General features: G+C 39.6%; 1 protein-coding gene across 1 annotated transcript in view; it reads right to left on the reverse strand.

The window, feature by feature from the left end:
• glceb (glucuronic acid epimerase b) overlaps window positions 1-21,943 on the reverse strand; it is a 74,769-nt gene that overhangs the window by 13,703 nt on the left and 39,123 nt on the right. Inside the window, exon 3 of the mRNA XM_037791914.1 lies at window positions 9,355-9,884. Within this exon, the coding sequence (XP_037647842.1) occupies window positions 9,355-9,871 (517 nt within the window). The 5' untranslated portion in view covers window positions 9,872-9,884. The remainder of the gene's footprint in view (window positions 1-9,354; window positions 9,885-21,943) is intronic.

Below are 21,943 nucleotides of genomic sequence, written 5' to 3' on the forward strand. Positions count from 1 at the left end.
ACGAGGGAACTGGAAGTGCTAAAATGTAGAGCTGCAACAATTAAACGATTAGTGGCCAACTATGGCATTAAACGTCAACTATTTTGTTAATCAATTAATCAGTTTGAGCATTTTTTTAAGGAAAAAAATGTTAATATTTTCTGGTTTCTTTACTCCTCTATGACAGTAAACTGAATATCTTTGAGTTGTGGACAAAACGAGACATTTGGGAAACACTGATCGACATTTTTCACCATTTTCTGGCATTTTATAGACCAAACAACTAATTGATTAATTGAGAAAATAATCAACAGATTAATCAACAATGAAAATAATTGTTAGTTGCAGCACTCCAAACATCCTAACTCATTTTGGGGTTTTAGGAATAATTCCTGCAGCTCTCTTTAGACGTCATATTATTATGCCTCTGTAGTTGTTTTTTTCTGGTTGTCTTTTTATATGGTGTCTTGAAATGCGTCTAAATCTTGTGCTTACATGATCATCTTGTTTATGGAAAGAACGTTATTTTAAGCTCTTTGCCGTCTATTTCAAGCTCCTTTTTAGACGGCAGTTGTCGTAAAAGCTTTTTTTTAGTCCACTTCATAATCATGTTGGTCATATCAATAAAGCTGGTCTACAATTAATTATTGATATCAAACATACAAATTTTAAGACTCTGCATTAATTGGAACAGACTGTGGCAATAACAAAGATTCAAATCTGGGTTTATTTTATAAACAAGTAGAGAAAGGTTTAAAAAAAAAAAAAAAAAAGAAGTCCACCACCAGCTATGTAAATGATTGGACGGTGTGGTGAAATTCAAGCTAATCTAGTGCGTTTCACCGGAGGCGAGCTTCCCTGTTCACGCAGCCAGAAATAGCTCAGGCAGGAGAATCACTCTGATTAACAGATAGTTCACTTAAAGACCTTGTGACAGAGACAGCACACGAGCAACCCAAACCCCATCCTTCTGAGAGGAAGAACCTCATAATACACTCATGTTAGGGCTGCTGGGTGATAACGTCCTTTCAAACTAATCACTGCATACAAAGCTGATCACTTATGTTCTACTTTCCTTATTGCCATTTGTGCTGCTTCCCCAATAGGAGGCATCTTGCACAAAAGACTCATTTCATTATTTGCTGTTCTCCAGTGTACGGGCTCAGACAGGGAACACAGAAAGAAAGCTGGTCTTTCTTTTTGTGACAAAAAAGACCGTTAATGGGTTTTCATTCTAGCTCCAAATTGAAAATGGAGTTGAAGAATGAACTCATGGAGATATGATCAACTTGTTGTTGCTATCGTTACATTGTTTAGAGACCATACAGCTAGTAATGGTGTGTCTAATAAACTTTCATACATAAAATGCAGCTCTAAGTGCTTTACGAAGCAAAAAAATAAAAGAGCAGACAATTTGAAAAACAGTTAAAATGACAATTATTGACAATTAATGGCAATTTTACTACATTTGCACACTGGTAATGCAGGGACATGCCAGCTACCTTATACCATGAGTCTTTTAGCTCTTAGTAGCAATTTATGTATTAACAATACAGTAATAGTTTAACAGGAAAGTGATCTTACTAATTATTTTCAAATTTGTCTACCAATCTGGAACATGTAACATCTACCTTTGGTCCTCCTGTTGGTAAAACATGAAGTCACTTTTCACCTGTCAGTGAGGAGCTTCACCAAAACCCTTCATCTACCCCTCATCACCATATTTAGATATAGACTGTGTGTGCATTACTGTGAACATTTATTACAGACAGACCAAAAACAATCATAGCTTCTTAACTGTAGAGTGACAGTGACACTGATGAGCAGAAGTAAGAGATCACAGACATTTTCCAGCTGCTCCCTGCAGTGTTTCCAACGCAGAGAGCCTTTCTGGACATCCACATAGATCCACTCCAATCCGCAAAGATTTTTCATGCATTTGTACGGATTAATTTTCCTCAAAGTCATATACAGATGACTATCAATAAGATGTGTAAGCAGTCCCTCCTCCCTGCACTCTTGTATCATGCCAGGCGGAGCTGAAGTCGTGCATATTTTAAAATCTGCATACAATTACATGATTTCATCCATGGATGCTTAGCTATTGAATGTGTTGCCTGAATGAATGATTTTGAACTGAAGAATTTTTACCTATTACAGCGGAAACATCTTATAGTGATCACGTCTGTCCAGGTCAAATTGATCACTGTAGGTGGACGATTATTATAACCATTTTTTTCCATCTTTTTCATTATTTCTCATGCAGATTACCATCTAATTGACATTTGTATATTTATTGCATGAATATAAAGTATGAAACGGACAGCTTTGCTATTTACTGAATTTTATTGACTGTTTCAAGAAACAGTGCAGCTGTTTCAAACGCGACTTCAACCACAGGTGCTTTCCCCGTATACATCGTTTTCTGTCTCCATCACTAGCGGCCACGACTGTTTCCTCGTTGTTTGAAGGTAGCCTGAGGAGCACCAAGTGTTACTGCTGCATCTCGTTGGCTCGTTTTTGGCAGTTTGTAATAAGCTTCGAGGAGACGACGGTTTTCACTGAGGGAAAATCAAATTTTTTCCCATCATAATTTTAATGTGCACACAGCACCAGCCTCAGGTAGTCAGTCGGAAGCAGACGGGTTACCATGAGCCAAAGTATCCTGGGAGTAAAGTTAAAAAAAATTGAATTAATGTAGTTTTAAAAATGTTTTTCCATATGATGTCATGTATGAAAAGACCCAAAATGAACAGTAAGCAGTGTAACCAGACTACTTGATTACTATAAGCAAATTATTTAAACAGCATTTGTATAGGAATGATTCTGTTCCAAGCTTTTTAATCAATATCAGCGGTTGATCACTGTAACTATGATCACTTTAAGTGGTTTCCACTACTTATTTTATTTTTGTTTTACTTTAGATCTGTTTGCAGAGACAACTAAGTGCTCAAATGTATGCTCAAATAAATGATTAGTTATTACAAGCTATTGTTTTTCTGTCAGGGAAAACTAATTAAAATAATTTCCCCTGAAATAGTCAGTGCATGTCCCTATAAGGTTAGAGTGTTACTGGTGTGCATTATGCATGATTGAAATCCTGTAAGCAACAATCACAAGGCAGCCTGCTTCATGGCAAACATTCACAAATAATGAATTTTCATATTACTAGTGGGGCATTAATGTATGCCCTATTTTAATATTTAATATCCTGATTGAGAACTGATACATTTGATTTATGTGTTCATAATCGAGCGTATCGCACGCACGCGCACGCACACGCGCACACACACACACACTTTCCAGTCCCGTGCCAGACTTTTCTTCATGCCCTCTCTTGTTACTGGCGTCTCCCTTGACAACTTAAGTCAAATGACTGTCAAAACCCTAACGCTGTAACGCTGTGCTACTCACTGAATAACTCTATAAGTAATCCATGTGGAATTGACTGTTAAGCCTCCACATATTTTCATGACTCCAGAGAGCGGACTTTTCTAGAAAACTGAAAAACTAGGTCTTCTGCCAATTACAGTATAGGCTCTAAGCCTACAGAAAGTTAATATAGCAGCAAAAGTGCTCCACCATCTTACTGTTATGCAAGTTTTGTTTTTGACCTTTAATAGGTCGGCAGGATTGTAACATCTGCATGAAGGTGAGTAGACATTAAAGCTCTATTAAGCAATATGTTTAATATTAATATTGAACCGAATGACCAATGTGAAAGGGTCGATTGTTGTGCTGAGAATTAAGAGCCAAGTAGGTCTTTGCAGCTTTCAGTTTCCTTAAACTGGTTTTGAGTAGACAAACTCAGACAATTTCACTGTGAAGAACCAAAGTAAACTGGTTGAGAAAGCAGCTGATGGCCCAGATGTTTCCATCAGGAGTTGGTGGCGACCAAAGCAGAGCTAAAAAGTAGGGCTGTCCTTGACCAAAGACATCCTTAGTCACTCACACTCATATGATTTTGGCGATTAGTTGATTTAATTGACAGATCTGTAAAACTGAGTTTCTCCACAAAGAATCACACTAAAGCACCAAATTAAATCTTGAGTTTACCAGAGATGTGCTCATAAGTTTTTTTTGGAAATCAGTCTTTCAGCATAAAAAAAAGCATAAAAAACGACTAATCAACCAAAGAAATCTTAGTGAACTAAGACCAAACATCAAGGGGTATGTGACGGCCAGTGAATATTGGACTGACATATGTCATGCGGTCAGAAACACGACACAAGTGGGATGTTCATGTTGCTCTGTGTCCGGTTGATGTATAGGTAAGGTGGGAAATTGTTTGCTAACACATGAGCCATAAATAACCAATCAGGGCTGTGTTTTTATGAGTTATTTTATAGTCTCTCTGCCTCCTAGTGGCCAAAATAGCTTAATGTAGCTTTAACGTTTGCAAACACTTTGGGGGAATAATAATATATATGTTTAGCTGTATATACAGTACTAGTGATGGCGAGATGAAGCTTCATGAGGCATTGAAGCTTTCCAGCAAATTGGTTCGCAAAAGGGTTAATTTCTCGAGGCTTCATGTGCACACAAAACCACCTGTTGGTCAAAGAGTGTAAAACACACAGATATATTACAGATGATCTCAACCATGTGATCTGTGATATAGGCTACTGTAGTTTGCACCAGTAAAGGCTTGGGAATAATGACTCTCAATAATAAAAAATCCCATGTAGGCTAATCCATTATCATCCATATCATCTATATCAATAGTGTCTATTTTCTGGTAAGCATGTTACCATTACCAAGTATATTACCAGTAATTGTATAATATAACTGTATAATAAACTCTAACCGTCTTGTGAGTAATGCATCAAATGTGTGTAAATTAATCCTTCGGTCAATAATTGTATCATGATAATGGCAGGAGGGGCAATATTAGTGTTCATTTTTATTCAGGAACAATAATTTCTCAACTGTGTTTTGGCTTCGGACATCATTAATGACGTCATTGGTCTAAAACGATTCAAGCCTCGATACGCGCTTCACAGAAAACTTCCTGGATTACTCAACAAGCTCCGAAGCCTCGGCACAGCACGTAACATCACTAGGATATATAAGTGTTTCATAGAATACAGAAATTGAAGACTCGACAAATTGCAGCAGCCAGCTGTAACCCCGCTCCAGAACAAGCATAATTATACGCAAATCAAGAGTAATGTCTGCACATTGACTTTAAACCACAATTTTAGAAAATGTTTGACATGGCACAGGACGAACTGGGGTCGAAATTGTTGTCCATTTAAATTAATTTGTGGTTTGGAGTCATTGTGACCTAGCTGTAACCACAACAGTTGGCAACAGTGTCCTGGATTCACAGACTATTCATCCAACTCCGGCCTCCATCTGCACTAGAAAACACTGCATCCATCTTGGTCAGCACGTCTAGTGTGCGCAGGTGTTAGGCTAAGAGAGATCACGCGTCATGTATGTTTGCACCGAGAGTGTAAGTGAGAGTATGTGTGTGTTTTATGAAGCACTTTAAAAGGTTAGAATATGTCTTTTAGGACTGTGTGTGTTTGTGCAAACGTTTAAGTGATGTCGGTCTGCAATAGAACCGGGTGGGGAGATAAAGATGGTTAAAAAGCGAGAGACACAAAAAACGAGACAGAAGTTGATTTAAGAGGGTGTTGTAAGAGGATTAACTACTTCCACTAATGATAGTGCTCCGGCTGCTGGAGATTCATTATTCTTAACTTTTGTTCTTTGTCTCACGGAGGCTCTGCTGTAACCAGGAAAAGTAAGACCTCAATTTCTAACCCTCGACTATAAAACCACAAGCCCTACAGGAGACGTGACAACTGTAATGGCTCATAAAAGTGCTGCGTTTTTATGACTCTGTCGAATAACAAAAACCTTGAGAGCACACTTTTGTATTCAAATTCAGACAAATTTATCTGAAATGCTCTCAATTTAAAGATTTATTTACATCCCAATAGCATCACAGCTTAAAGAAGCAAGTGACTGATTTAGCTTGAAACATCAGTATGATCTGGGTGTCAAATGCTTTGACTCCTGACGAGGCTAGAATGATGTAAAAGAGCCCTCACGACATTCAATGAATACTGCAGAGGATCCTGTTAAATAACTTTTCCACGGTTAGAAGGGTGCGTTGGGAGTGAAATGCTCCCATGACCTTGTTTAAGCCCTGTGGTAGCTTGGACTGTGACAAGCTAATTAATGAACTGCTATTTTCACCTATAAAAATATGCTAAGTTGAAGAGAGCTGTGTATGCCCGGGTCTGTGGAGTGCTAAATAGCAAAGAGCCTTGGGCTTAATTAATGGACCTTGTTAAATTGTGTGTGTGTGTGGGTATAGCAGTGTAGATGTGTTTCCTCTATATTGTACTAAAAGAAACGGTCTGCAGGAAAATGAGAGGGTGAGAATAACTTGGCTCCCCACTGCTCAGCCCAGAGGGTCTAACAGATTTGGCTGGATTCCCGTCTGACCCATTTCCCGCTGTATATGTTCCCTCCCATACATGTGCTGTAGTGGCTCCTTAGGTGGGACTGCAGCTCAGATAAAAAAAACTAATGAGAACTACAAAAAACAAAACAATGCAATTTACTGAAAAGCAGCCAAACTCAATGGAACCAATGGACCAAATGTGTTATCAGTGTTTTTAACCTGCCTCATAATTCGGTATTTTCTGCATTCATACAAATGAGTGTATAACAGAATGACACACACACTGCTTACAGATTTTACTATGAAGACTAGAATTACTGTTTCGTGGTTGCACCATAGACTGTATATAAAAAGTGGACGTAATCCCCCGTGACGCCACCCATTGGTTGGTTTGTGGACTGCCGTTTTGAAGCCTCAAGTACGGCATTTTGGCCGTCGCCATCTTGTTTTTTTGCAACCAGAAGTGACACGAGGGGGTGGATCTAAGTACAACCGAACGCTGAATAAGACATTTTTAGGCAACCAAATAAGTTATAATTAACTTTCATGAACTGAAAACACACTGTGAAAGGGTAAAATTGTAAGACGAAAACACGGACAAATCCCAGACCGGACAACGCCGTGGTATCAACCTGTCAATTACAAGGTAGCCACGCCCTAAAGCATACCCTGCTTTATGGTCTATTTGACTCTAAATGGGACCATAATTTACTAAAAGAACATCATGCTGTATTGAAGAGACCATAAACTCATGTTTACAATGTTCATAATTAGCATATGAACTCTTGAGTTATGGTCAAAAATGTGTTTTGTGAGGTCACAGTGACCTTTGACCACCAACATCTAATCAGTTAATCCTTGAGTCCAAGTGGACGTTTGAGACAATTTTGAAGAAATTCCCTCAAGGTGTTCTTGAGATATCACGTTCACGATAGTGGTACGGACGTACGAATGGACGGACAGACAAACCAAAAACATAATGCCTCCAGACACAGCTGTAGCCGACGCGGAGGCATAAAACGACTGTGTGTGTTGTTCTGTTTGTGTGATGAACTAAAAAGCAGATTTGTGTCACGAGGTAAAAAAAGAAAGAAGCCAATGTGGGGAATTTGCACAATCCATCTCGGCGAAAATACCTATTTACTGCTGGCAAATTGCTCTTACAGACATTGCCTATCATTATTCATCAAGCTAACCTCAGCAGCTGACATTTTGCAAGTGAATATATCACCTTTTATTACATCTCCCCAACAAAACTAAAGCTTGCTTCTTGAGTGGAAAAGGATTAAGGACTGTGGCCGCAACCTACGTATCTTCTACTTCTGTCATTTTCACTGATAACACTGATATGTTTGAATTTAAAAGGAATGTTTTGGGGGACTTTAAACAACTGCTATATTTTGATTTCCTGCTGTGATAGTGTTTCTTTTACTGGTGGCTCTAGCTGACAATAAAAGAAGGATAATGAATATCTATTTTGTAATTTCAGGCAAGTCTACGGGGTCACTTCTTCAAGTGAGCGAGGCACAAAACTATATTGATGACAATGTGGTTTGAACTAATAGCCTTTTAAAATGAGCTATTGATCCTTCCTGGTAATTATTTTAAAAGGAAACTTGAAGAGAAAACAACTTTGAGGATGGACTCAAAGTGTGAGGGATTCACTCAGTTAACAGGCATCCAGCAAGATATCTATAAAGAAATGCTGACAGTGTCTGAGAGATGAAAAGATAACATTTCTAAATTGACTTCACACAAATCACGCTTGTGTGAGTGTTAAAGAAAGGCTAATAGCATTTGGGAATGGGTGGCAGAGACTGAGTAGGTGCTTTTGAAATCTGATCTATCTTGTTAATCAAGTCAAGAGAATTTACGATGCATCACTTAGCTAGAATAGACCTCATTAAGTAGATCATATATTTCTCAGTGACATAGGGTTTATCGAACACCTAAAAAAGAATTAAAATTCAACATACACTGCGCATTGATGTGGTAGTTTTTGCCCAAACACTGACTGTGTAATCTATAGCTGTGTTTCCACCAAGAAGTCCCTGGTAATTTTAGTCTCGGGAATACTTTTCAAAGAACTAAAAGTTTCCTTCATCCCATAGTTGTCTGTGTTTCCACTGCGGTATAAAGACATACGAAGATTAGGCAAATTAGTCCGCTGACGCATGAAAAAGTCTCATGATATGGGACGAGGGCTGCTGGTGGTCACAGCAGTAAACACACTCTGCAGCCTGCAGATCAGTGTGCCCGTCCATTTCATCTAAAAGACACGTTGAAAACGTTTTGTCTCACTGAGACGACATTAACTGCTGCGTAGTATTTAGGCCTACTAATGCACGTTGGATGTAATGAATGAAATGCAGAGAAGGAAAATGAAACTAACTCTCCACAGTAAATCATCTGTTGAGTGTTTGATGGTTATTTATTTATACTTTAGAACGTAACCACCGTGAAACAATCAGAAAATAACTTAATTTTCTCTCATTTATGGCACCGCCGCATTGTATGTCTATTCTCGCTTTCTCAGCTCACTCGCACTATTTCTCTCTCTCTCTCTCTCTTTTTCTCTCTGTCTTTTTTTTAAATGAGTTGGGAAGCTGACAGCAGAGCCACTTTTTTGTCATATTTGTCAGTATTTTGTCACCTTTTGCACATGTAATAAATTGATTCTTTTTGCATCAGAAGAGCCTCTTCTTTTTTGTCATAGTGCTGGTATTTTTTTCCTGAGATGAGACTGTTGATCTTGGCTACACACACCTGACACTACTTCCTAAAAAGCATGGATTCAAAAGCACAAAGCCTTTAAGATTGGTTTCTCTATTATCTAACAGACAGTAGAAGTAAGGGGTTCTTAAATACTGATATTCAGATGCATAGTGACTCGAACTGTAAGCATGTGTATTCTGAAACATCAGTGTGATGAAGATCAATTAAAGAAGTCTTACCTTCCACTCCACTTATACACTTGACACGGTCACGGACCTCCACGTTGTATCCCTCAAATGACATGAAGACTCCATCGGGGTGGTAGGGCTCGCGCTGCGCGTACACCTTTGAGTAGCTGTGCTGGAACTCGAAGCGATCGTAGCCGTCGTACTGCACCACTTTGCCGTAAACCTCGAAGTATTTTTCCATCCAGTTGAAAGGCAGGTATATCTCTCCGCCCTCTCGCCGGCCTTTGATTGTAGATTCATCATTGATGAGGCAGTCGATTTCGTCATACTTGATCCCCGCGGCGACCCCAACAACGGGCGGGGGCTCTGGAGGTTGCGGAGGATGCTGCTGGCTGCTGATGCTGGCATCCCCCACCTTGGGACTCGGAGCCACCAAGGCGGCGCGGGGCAGGAAGTGTAGGGAGGTGTCGCTGGTGCAGCGGTTCCACAGCAACACGGTGATGAGCGTGAAGAGGGCGCAGATGACGATGAGGGTCTTGTAGTTCACCCGAGCAGCCAGGCAGCGCATGGTCACAAGTCGCCTGAAGGACACAAACACAAGGACTTCATTAGAAGCATGTATGATTGAGTATTTGTTGAGAAACAGTCAGGCCAATTAATGTATAATCTACAGCTCTCAGCACTGTGGCCTTGGAGCCATATTTTTTAAACAGCCCATCAAACAGTATCGACTCATCATATCCTACTTAATCACTATTATTAGAGAGCAAAGGATAATATGGAAAAAGTGTGAATCTGATACACTGACATAAATTCAGTGTATAACATCTAATGCAACTTTCATAACAACAGTGAGTGGATTTAATATAGAATAAAAGAGACAAGGTTACTGTAAAATCTGCCTTTACATGCAGCAGATCAGTAACCAGATTTCTCCTCTACCCCTGACTTGGAGCCATGACTTAACAAGATACTTTTTTTTTTATTGTCGGAGCATTTGGACTGACAGGGCAATGAGAAGGACAGGCTGGCTGTGTGCACAGTTTGTCCTTCAAGCAACAATGGGTCTGAATTTCAAAAATAGTCAAATGTTTAGCAGTAGAAACAGAGTTATCTAGACTTCCAGAGGCCACTTAGTGTCAGTTTCAGTGTTAGTCAGACTTTGAATAAAATCATATTGAATACACATTACTATGTGTTATAATATTTCCTTTCATCCTGCAGTATTTCTGTAACAGCGGGCCCCGTTTGAAGTCTTTGACATGCACATGCGTCCATTTAAATAGCTGATTAGAAACCTGTATACATGAACAAGATATCAGCTTTCTCCAGGAGGAGTATACCTGGGGAAATCTCTAATCCCCACACCTCCATTACTGGTTTCTGGTTTACACGACGTTTAAAAAAAAAAGCGGAGAGAGGATCTCAACTCAAAAACGCTACCTCATGACAAGTAACCACGGCAGTGCTACTTTTGGCTGAGTTTTCTCTTCCATTCTCCAGTAAACTTGCGGGGGCAAGGCGCTTTGAGTTCAGGCTGGTGCACGCCAAGGGTAGAGTATGAGCAGGGAGGCAGGGAGGCATCTGATTGGTTCTTTCCAAGCGGACCGTGAGGCAGTGATTGGTAGACGTTTTCACAGGATTACAGCAGCTACAGATGACGGCTCTTTTCCGGTCCTTTTTCAGAGCTCATAAGTAATGGATCGCTGTCGGGGTGTAAAGACCATTTCAACCAATATAACAAATAGTGTATACTGGAGAACTTAGTCAACCCTGCCTTTAAGTGCATGTAAAAGCAATGAGCAACATAACTGCTATGCTCTTTAACAATAAGTTTTATTTTCTACACAAGTGAAAAGTCAGTTGATTCATATTAATAGGGGTTATACCAAATAGAGCAATTAAATGAGGTCAGTAGTAAATCCAAAAATAATTTGAATACAACCAAAAGAAACTAGTGCTGTGTCTCAATTCAATGCTTTTTTGAGTGCATAAGTGCGTTCACACTGAGAAGTATTGCAAAATGCAGTACACTATAAGTGCCAGATGTTGTACTCAAAATAGTTGACTGAAACAGCGAATATTGAACTATACAAATTTAAGTTATACATGTGTTTTTTTACCATTAGGTACCACTATACTATAGTCGGATGGAAGCCATTATTGGGTTAATTTATCCGTCTGAATTGAATTACTGCCGAGACGGCGTGATGTTCGTGACTGATTATCACCAGCTGATCTACTGAGCTTCCGGAGAGAGCACAACAGCCGTGTGCAATTTGAGACAACACTACCCTGTCAAAATTCATGTACTACGCAAGTTAGTACACAGTGTACACAGTGTACTACATGGAAGTGTACTAACGGAAGTGTCCAAATTGAGACACAGCTTAGAAAAACATCTAATGCAAATTAGCTACATGGTAAATAACACTGCTAAGCAACAGTCTACAGTACAGCGTTATCCAGTGATTATCTCATGAAACACTACATAAACCCAAGAGATTGCTGCTTGGAACAACTTTCCCTAAATAGATGACAAGTTGTAATTTGTGTCAAACACACATTTTTGCTCACTTTTGTTTGGTGAAGAGCGTGTCTAGCTGTAGATGAGTCAGAAGCACATGAGGACAGAGTTGGTAAATGTAGAGTCTGTTGATAATTAAGACTGTAAACTCCACACCCAAATTCGGTGTGGTCGCACAAGCAAATTGGCAGCTTTGTGACCAATGAGAAGCTCTGGATTGTGCTTTGATTGCCAGCGTGTGCATGTGCGTCTCATTTACAACCCAACAAACAACCATTGTGTGCAGTTGGTCTTTTGGTCAACTCGTCCATCATTTTTACTTCTTGTTTTCAAGTCACTTCTGCTTCTCATTAAACTCACAAACTCTTCTATCTGGCACATTTAAAGGAATAGTTCAACATTTTGGAAAATATGCTTATTTGCTTTCTTGCTGAGAGAACATGATGACATGACAAGGAAACAGCTAGTCTGGCCCTGTCCAACGGTAACAAAATCGACCTACCAGAACCTCTAATGCTCACTAATTAACACGTTATAACTTTTTTGTTTAATCCTTACAAAAACCTTAGAGTAAAAGCAATTTGCCATTTTACAGGGGGGTTATATGCCTCTTCCTTTAAACAAATAGTTTTTAAGATGTAGGGGCAAGACAAATAATATCTCCCCGACCAACCCGGTCTCACAGGAAGGCGTATAAATACCACGACATTACACTGACTTTCCGTGTGTCATGACTAGGCATTTAGCCTTTTTGCGTGTCATTTGTACGCCACCTAACGTTCGCAGTTAGGTTTAGAAAACCACTTAGGTTAAGGAAAAACATCATTGTTGGGCTTAAAATAAGTACGTAAATTAAGAAAAATACGAATGTAAACAACGTAACAACTACGGAAATCACATCACAAACGTCACTAAAAAACATGTGACAAACGTTACTAACGTAACTTACAAAACACCGGACTCCTGGTTAAAAGTCATGTGTTTGTTGGACCCATCCACATACCCATCTGCCTGCCATAAGTGGTCTTTCTTGCTTTTTATACTGCGTCACTAACTCTTACCATGGCATTTATATGCCGATGCATTTACATTGCAGTCAGTAATGGATACATGCCGTACAAATGAAGCGTTGAAATCAAGAAAGGCGTACTTATTGCAAGCTAAACGCCTTGTGCATTATCATGGCATTCATACGCCTTTTTGTGCAAATGGTCTGCCCTGACGCTGGCCTTCCATCACTGGCTACCAGACAAATCTTAAATTCATTTTAGAGCATTGTATGGAATTGCAGCTGTTTTAATCTCTAACCAGCTCAGCCAATATTGCATTTTCAAGTCCCTTACATCCCTTACATCCAATTACCCTTTCGAAAGGTTTACACTATCACTCACAATTAAGTTGTATATTGACATTTTTAAATCCAGTCTTAAGAAACATTTTCTTTTACATAAAAGGTTACTGTCGCTACATGATCGTTTATATTCTGTCTATATCAGATTCTGTGCATTTCCAATACATTTATCTATTTTCTCTGTAATTATCTGGATGTATTTTAAACTTTCCTGTACAGCACTTTGGTCAACATTTGTTATTAAATTGACTTGACCTGCTCACAGTATTCAATAGCAGTTCAACAACGTTTGGGATTACACAAACACCCATTTTACTTATAAGTTTGCTGAAGGTCTAATTGTATATGAATGAAGAACTCAAACAATGCAATGACATGCTACTGAATCCATGTTTTCATGTCCTCAGTGTTTCTCTGGCATTTTCACCAAGCCAGAGAGAAATCAATACACACACCGAGGTCTCCTCCTCCACACTAATTACAGCTCCCTGCTCAAAGAATTCGCTATTACAGTGACGACAGAGTCAGGTCCTCTGATGACGGAGGACGGAGGAGGAAAACCATTATTCCCCAAGTTCATTTCAATATCCCACCTTAAAACTAGACACTACCAAAGGTCAGCTCAATTAATGGGCATTAATTGGGCGATAGCAATGTCCTACAGCATTGCTGAGTCAAATTATACTGCTAGCAGCCTCTTGAACAAAGTTAATGGTGTAGACGACTCTAACTAAGTAGGAAAGTGGACTTCCAGAGTGCTTGAACAAGCACTAAATGTTTTGTATGGAGGTGGATGAGATGTGTCCACTCAAATAAGCACAGAAATTCTGTTCTCCGATACACAACTGAATCATTTTTGTTCCACAATAAAGAGAGATAATTTTCTTTCTTATAAGCTCTAGCTCTTGCAGCTTCTGTGTTATAGTCTCTAAAACGGACAATTCATGAATTAATTTATGTGCAATATCAATATTCTACTCAATATGTAAGGGATTTTGCATTATCAGGATGGATACGGACGACGCAAAGTCCATTAATTCCTGATAATGGACACCTCGAAGGGCATTATCTCGCTTATGCCATGGTCACTTGCCAAAGACAAAAATAATTAAGACTGTTAACTTAACAAAACCTAAAGTCTTTCATAATCAATTCACTTCGTTTCCCTGGTAACGTTGAGGGTTTGTTAATACCTGAAAAAATCATTACCTTCCCATAAGGTTCTTATGCAATGGAAACGTTGTTCAGTAAATAGGATGGACCTCGATTTGGCAACGGGAGATATCTCTAGTCCGCTCAGCTAATATAACCCTTTGGTTAACCATCAGAAGTTTCACAAACAAATGAGAGGTCATGTACTCTGTCGGCGGCAGACTGAAGTAGCGAATTGAATAGCAAATGGGATGAGACGATCGCTTATGTGATACAACAACAGTTAGTTCAAACTGAAGGACAAACATTACACTCAGTGTTGTGAATAAGATATTCATTATTTTAGAACATTTTAGTCATTTAGAACATGAACAGACAGTTTCACTGTCAGAATTGAGTATTCACCCAGACCATGGTATAACACTTCATATGTGCAATAATGTGAACTCAACCATTTAGTCTGTCTACTATTATATTTTATATTTAGCTGTTTACTTGTTTATTATATCTTTACTGTTTACTTTCTTATTTATCATATCTTGTGTTGTTTTTACTGATGCCTTTCCTGATGTCACCTTTGCTGCTGTATCACTGCAAACTTCCCCGCTGTGGGACTAATAAAGGAATATCTTTTCTTATCTTAGTTCAAAACTTTCTGCTGTTGTGTTCCAGTCAGTATTGGAAAAAAAGCTTTGGTGTATCTCAGCGCTTGATTAATTATTGCTACACGCAAAAACTATAATAGATGTTTAGAGAAATGTTGGTGCTGCTTGGTGCAGTGAAGAAAGATTGGGCCGTCAGGAGCTCTGACAACGCAGAGAGTGCGAGAGAGAGGGCCTGGGGACTGCACCCTGAAAGATAAGTAGGACCGGCCGTGTCAGGGAACCGACTATAAATAATTGGTTCTTTTTATAGTGATTCGTTGCCGGTGTTGAGCTCAGGCTCAAGGTGGATAGACACGGGCTTAAGCACTGCAGCATGGAGAGTATCCTAATGCCGCGTGCTGACTACGAGACGATCCGTCAAAAGCCATGTCCCATTTCCTGAACGTAATTTACACGCAACAGTAAGCACACTGGAAGAGGAGTCAATGTCACGGGTGGGTAAATTACAAGATGCAGTTTGTTTGTGGATCAAAAATCATGAATGTTTTTTTTCAGGCCATATCTCTCTATTTCTCATCCACATCTGACACATAAATAGGCGTTTGCACATTTACCACTTGGCTGGAACAGCTCTAGAGGTTAAAACGTGAGGTCCACTGGTAACAAACTAGAGTGATAGAAAATTAAATTAAAGAAGAGCAAGAGAGCAAGACAGTAGAGAGAGAGAGAGAGAGAGAAAGAGACTGTGCAAGCAAGAAAGTTAAACTAAAGAAAAATTAAACTGTATTCCATATTTTATTGCAATAAATAAAAAAATAGCAGAGAAAACTCACTGCACCACCGTGCTGCAATAAGACTGAGCCCGCTACCACCTCTGAAACACAGAATAGCGGCCGTCCCTACAGGTAGACATTACTCCACTATATCTTTACATAGCAAATAGCTATTTACTGCTATATTAATGCTCTGGATATCGTATAGAGAACCTTTAAAAAAGCTCAAAACACTGGGGTTAATCTTCTCACAGCAAGGCGACACGGCAGTGTCTTCTGACATGAGCCCATCTCAAAACTGACCTAAGCCAGGCATGTCTGTAAACAGGTGCTGGCTCTTAATCGGTGAGTTGAATGCAGTCTAAAATTGGGTCATTTTAACTTGTTCCATGTTATATTTAATACCGTTTATGGGGGGGAAAACATGTAATATAGATTCCAGGACAGTACTGAAAGCAGGCAGTTGCCAGTAACTGGTTCGAACTCGAAAGCTGGCACAGCAATAGGCAGCGATAGGCACAGAGGGTTGTGGCAAAACAATGGAGGATCGTCCGGCAATAAAGTTGAACCTGGCTCAACTTTTGCTGCAATGCAATGCAACGTCATCTAGCAGGCCGCTGTGTTGACCAATCAAATATGTGGAAGCCCACATTCCTGGTGGAGTACTGTAGCATGAACACAGTATTGTTTACCTTGTGATCGTAGAAAGATGAAATAGTTGCTGCCATCACAACTTCCAGAGTTATAAAATCCTGTATGAAGCTTTTACTCAAACTTTACTTTCTGAACCTTAAAGAAGACGACCCCTCACGTTCTAATGCAGGGCTGTTTTCGGTCTGAATCCTTGCTCCTTGCTGAGCCAATAAACTCATCCAATCTTTCTGAATCCCAAAAAACATGTCTATTCAAATCCACATAAAGAGTAATAACATGTTGTTTTATGTCCTGTTAACTAAGTTGACAAAAACAATTCAGTTTAAACACTGTTCTACTGTGTTGAGGATGTTTGTAAATCACATGCTACTGATGAATGAGTTAATTACAAGGCAAACAAACAGCATTTAGCTAGTTGCTCAGACAGTAGCTGTATTGTCTCTGGTGCATTTTGACCCAAATTCACTTACATCTATGAGGAGTCTGTTCTCACCAGAAAAAACAACAGCATCAGTTGTTTATTTAAAAGCTTAGTATGACTTGTGTTTAGGTTTTTCTGCCAAGAAACCTCCTCGGTGGTTCAAATAATGACTGTCCTCGCTCAGTAGCAAAGACAGGAGTTGTGTGGTGTGTTATACGGCCACAGAAGCTGTTAGGGGGGAGATCAGAGTGAATAGTTGAGAGTACAACGTGTGTGAATTAAACATCAGAGACTGCAGTTTGTTTCCTGCAAACGCTCACTTTATTTGAAGGCAAACTTTCCCTAACCTTAACCACGATGGATCCTTCGTTTACCTTTAAGTTGTTTTCAGACATGAACCATAGAGGTGGAAGATCAGAAAAAGCTTTGGAACAGTCGCATGCATAATTTTTATTTTATCGTCCAGGTATGAGGACTGGTTTATAAGATATGGATGGACCTTTGTGTAATCCACTTGTTATCAGCTCAACTCAGGAAGTGTTGCACAGATATAATCCCTCTGGTAATAACACTGTTCTGATCTGGAGAGAAAACTAGACCGACATCAAATATATAAAAAAAAACACATGCAACTTGACAGGAGGTGAAACACAATCCTGTTGGAGGATAAAAGTCTTCCATGCTTGACAGATTAAGGAAAAAGACACTGGAAAACAAAAGCAGATTTTCAGTTTACTCCCAGTGTCCCGCCATAGGAAATTGAAAAATGTCTGAAATAGGAGACAGTGCCTTGTTGAGGCTTTAGATTTGTATCTGATGGCATGAAGGAAAGTTTTGGCATATTTGTTTTGTTGTTTTTAAGTCGGTTATTTGTCTCGGCTGCCGTCTTGCCTAGAACTCCCACGGAAAAGTGATTTTAAATGTCAATGGGACTATCCTGTAATTGTTGTAACAGTACAGTAGCTCTGCTTTGCCAAGTCTTTTCTTGAATGAAACTGATGATGACGGCAATTTGTGATGTTTAGTAATTTAATAATGCCCACATTGTCATTGTGTTATTATAGTGTTGTGACTAGATATATACTATACTATGGACACTGATCTGAGACATCCCCTGACTCTTATATAAAATGTGGAGATGTGTGACTATATCAAGTGCCTCTTCAACTAATTTACTCCTCGCTCAGCATGAGCAGGAAGAATGGGAAGGAAGTTGGGGCCCACTTGATTATTTAATCACTATAAACAATACATCAATTAACAATAAGCACAAGATTAACATCCTGACATTCACTGAACTGCTATTTAGAGGGAAATAGTGTCAGGGAAATTATAGAACATATTGTGTCATATGAAAAAATGCTAAGATGGTTGCATTGAAAATGGTTCCTCTCTTTACTTATGTACAGTCCTGTCACACATTTCCAAACTATGTAAGGTGCTATGTTTATCTTAACACAAAGACAGGAGGCAAGGGAAAACAATTTCCAAATAGACTCACTTTATCAAAAAGAAAAATGGTCCAATTTCGCTATATACCGTAGCTATTTGGAAACATATTACATAAGCGGTATATAGGGCTGAAACCATGGACTGTATATAAGAAGTGGACGTAGTCACCGTGACGTCACCCATTGGTTTGTGGACTGCCGTTGAGTTTGACATTTTGTCAGTCGCCATTTTGTTTTTTGCACACAGAAGTGACACAAGAGGGTAGAGCTAATTACAACCGAATGCTGAATGAGACATTTTAAGCAACCAAAAAGGTTATAATTAACTTTCAATTGAAAACACATTGTGAAAGGGTTAAAGTTGTAAGACAAAAACGCAGACAACTCCCAGACCGGACAATGTCGTGGTAGCAACCTGTCAATCACAAGGTAGCCACGCCCTAAAGCATTCCCTGCTTTATGGTCTTTTTGACTCTAAATGGGACCATAATTGACTAAATGAACATCATGCTGTATTGAAGAAGACTTGAAACTAGTGATTGAGACCATAAACTCATGTTTACAATGTTTACTGAGGTAATAAATCAAGTGAGAAGTAGGGTCATTTTCTCATAGACTTCTATAAAATCAGACTTCTTTTTGCAACCAGAGGAGTCGCCCCCTGCTGGCTATTAGAAAGAATGCAAGTTTAAGGCACTTCAGCATTGGCTTCACTTTTCAAACCCCAGAGGTTGCCCACTGGCTGAAACAATGAATTGATGGATTCATGATCAAACAGAAACTTAATCTATTTTCATATTTGATGAATAATTTTAGTCATTTTTGCCAAAAACGCCGAACATCTGCTGGTTCCAGCTTCTCCGATGTGCTACTTTTCAGTGTTTTATTTCATAGTAAACTGAATATCACTGCGTTTCGGACTGTTGGTCGGACAAAACAAGACATCTGAACATGTCACCTGGTGCTCTGGAAAAACTGGGATCAAAATTTTTCTGATATTTTATGGACCAAACAATTCATCAGTTAAGAAAAGATTAATGAATAATGACAATAGTCATAAGTCGCAGCCCTAGTGGAAAAACTAAAATGATTCATAGTACTGGAAAATACTCATCAGGGCATCGAAAATAGACATTATGTTTACTAATAACTAAATACAAAATGTACAGTATGCTAACAATTACAAACGGTAAATCCCATCTGACCTCTCTGGCTGACAAGTTCTTCATGATATTGCTGACAGCTCTACACTGTAGCTGCTTGAGCGAACATCGGCTTCACTGACTAACAGGACGAACAACTTCACAGTCTTGAGTTCCTGGAGGTCCCCAGGGTGCTCACACGTCCAGCTTTTTTTTTGCTGCTTCTGCAGATCAGGCTTTAGACTTTGATTGGGAGCATTTGCCTTTGAGCTGTAACGTGTGAGGGATTTCTGGGTGCCCTGGTTGTTGCTTCATCAAATGCAGCAACTGATCCCCTGGCTTAAAACTATGGGTATTAATTCCGCCTGACACAGACAACAAAAGCAAATATTTAGATGTCTTTATCCCCCCCAAATCCCCAGTAACAAGGCTGGGAAAATTATAACATGCACCTATAAGATTGTTTTTTAATGATGAGAAAGGGTGAGGCGTTTTCAAGAGTGAAATCAAATGTCAAAAAGACATTGTGACCTCGTTAAACGCATTTCAAGGCAAACCAGCTGCTAGTCGGTGTCCTGGTCCCCAGTGCAGAATGTACGACACTTACAACATGTCGAAACTGCTGCAGCAGTGAGCATAAGGATGGGTGAATGGAGTTGTTTTTCTTCTCCTGCTGTCCTCTGGCGTAAAAATCATGAGCAGTCATCACAGCAATAAAAGCTGAGTGCTCGTGAGCCACCCTTGGGGAGCTATTGGAGCAGAAGCCCGGTGTATGCGTGAGATGCAGGTGTTGTAGCCCTAACTAAACTCCTGACATTTTCACTGCTCTCCTCCATGGGTGAAGTAAGGTAGGGCTTTGAGACTGCCTGTAAATTATACGCTTATGCTGAAGCTGTGAGGCATGTTAGCTCCTGTGGAGATGGGATGTGTGTGTCTGTGTGTGTGCGTGTGCATTTGTACTGTGGGTGTCTGTTGTGGTTGTGAGCCTGATTATGATACTGTGTAGGCATCGGGGTGAATTCAAGGCAACAACTGACAGGGGAAAAAATAACTTGCATCTTTATCCCACAGCCATTTAGTATGTGAGCAGAGTTACTATAAATCTCTTTTTCAACGCTTACATTCTTGTACTATTATTTTTTTGATAAAAAATATTCAAAGTGTTGGTATATAAACAGATCTGTCTGTCACTAGAATATGTTAACACTCCCTCCCAGGCATAATTTACTTAATTTCTACAACAGACGGGTCACAGGAATTAAAAAATCATTAAAGCTTGTTGTCTCCTAAAGGCTGCTAAACGACAAGGTTGAGTCATAACTATGAAAACCAGCACTGATCTGAGGTCAGTTATTGAGTCTTTAACTTTTACATTCAAGACGCAGCCAATCCTTTAAAGAGGTGCAGCTGTAAAGCCTCGGTTATACTTTCCGCAAGGATGGTCGCGCGTACAGGAGCTGATGTGGAATTGTGACGAGGAAACGTTAGAATCTTTTATACTCCGCCCAGGTTTCTCCTCATGGCAAACAGACATTCTCAAAGCTCCACAAAGTTCTTCATTTTAATTTTTAGCTTCCACGTAGTTAGAAACATTTGGATATGCACTGAAACCCTGCGAAGGGCCGTGTCTGATGGTGTGACGTCACATAGATCGTGCGGACACGTGCACTCACGATTGTGGCAAGCATAAATCCCGGTTTAGTCTCGTGTGATTGTGTAATATGGCAATTAGTCAAGGTTGTAAGAAAGAAAAGAAGGCCTGGTTAATTGGACTTTCTTTTTGGTAAAGTATACTTAGCAACCAGAACCAGTTAACCATTGTAATTTTATAACTGCTGTGCAGAATCTGCAGTAACAACAGTTTCTGTAAACCTTCTCTCTCTCACTGACTGCAGCTGAAGCCACACAGCAGCAGCCACAGAAAGCCGGGAGGTCTGTATTCATAGAGCAGCGTTGGAGACTCTCTTCAAGGAAATCTGCCACTAATGTCTGCCCAACAGCCAGTAAATTTGTTGTGAGGGTTGTTTTTAAAATAAAGTTGCTAAAAGGGTCTTAAAAGTCACCAAATCTAGTGACACCAAGGCAGCAGCTAATAATTTTGCTGTGTTCACACTACGAGCGACAAAAGCAACAAAACGACCAGCGTGGCCAGCTACATTGTCGGCGAGTCGCCGCTGAAGTGTTGCTCAAGCGCTTGTTGATGTAGTTATGTCGTTAAATAGCACTGGGAACTGGCTAACGGCATTTTTTCGAGATGGAACGGAACAGAGTGAAACAAAAACATATGATTGGTTGATGCTTCAGTAATCAGAGCACTGAAAAAAGTTGAAACCAGCTCAGCTTTATTTGTAACGCGTCACGGCTATCACCCAAGCGACAATTGTCAGACATCAGTTTGTAGCTTCATGTCGCTGGCTTCCATTGAAAATGACTTGTAGTCTGTTGCTCCGTCGCTTATTAACAAATCTTCAGAATATCTTCTTTTTTTAAGTTATTTTTTAAGCATTTATTGATAGGACAGTGGATAGAGTGTTGGAAAGGGGGAGAGAGAGAGAAATGACATG

The sequence above is a fragment of the Sebastes umbrosus genome, chromosome 2 (assembly GCF_015220745.1).
Source record: "Sebastes umbrosus isolate fSebUmb1 chromosome 2, fSebUmb1.pri, whole genome shotgun sequence".
Taxonomy (NCBI): domain Eukaryota; kingdom Metazoa; phylum Chordata; class Actinopteri; order Perciformes; family Sebastidae; genus Sebastes; species Sebastes umbrosus.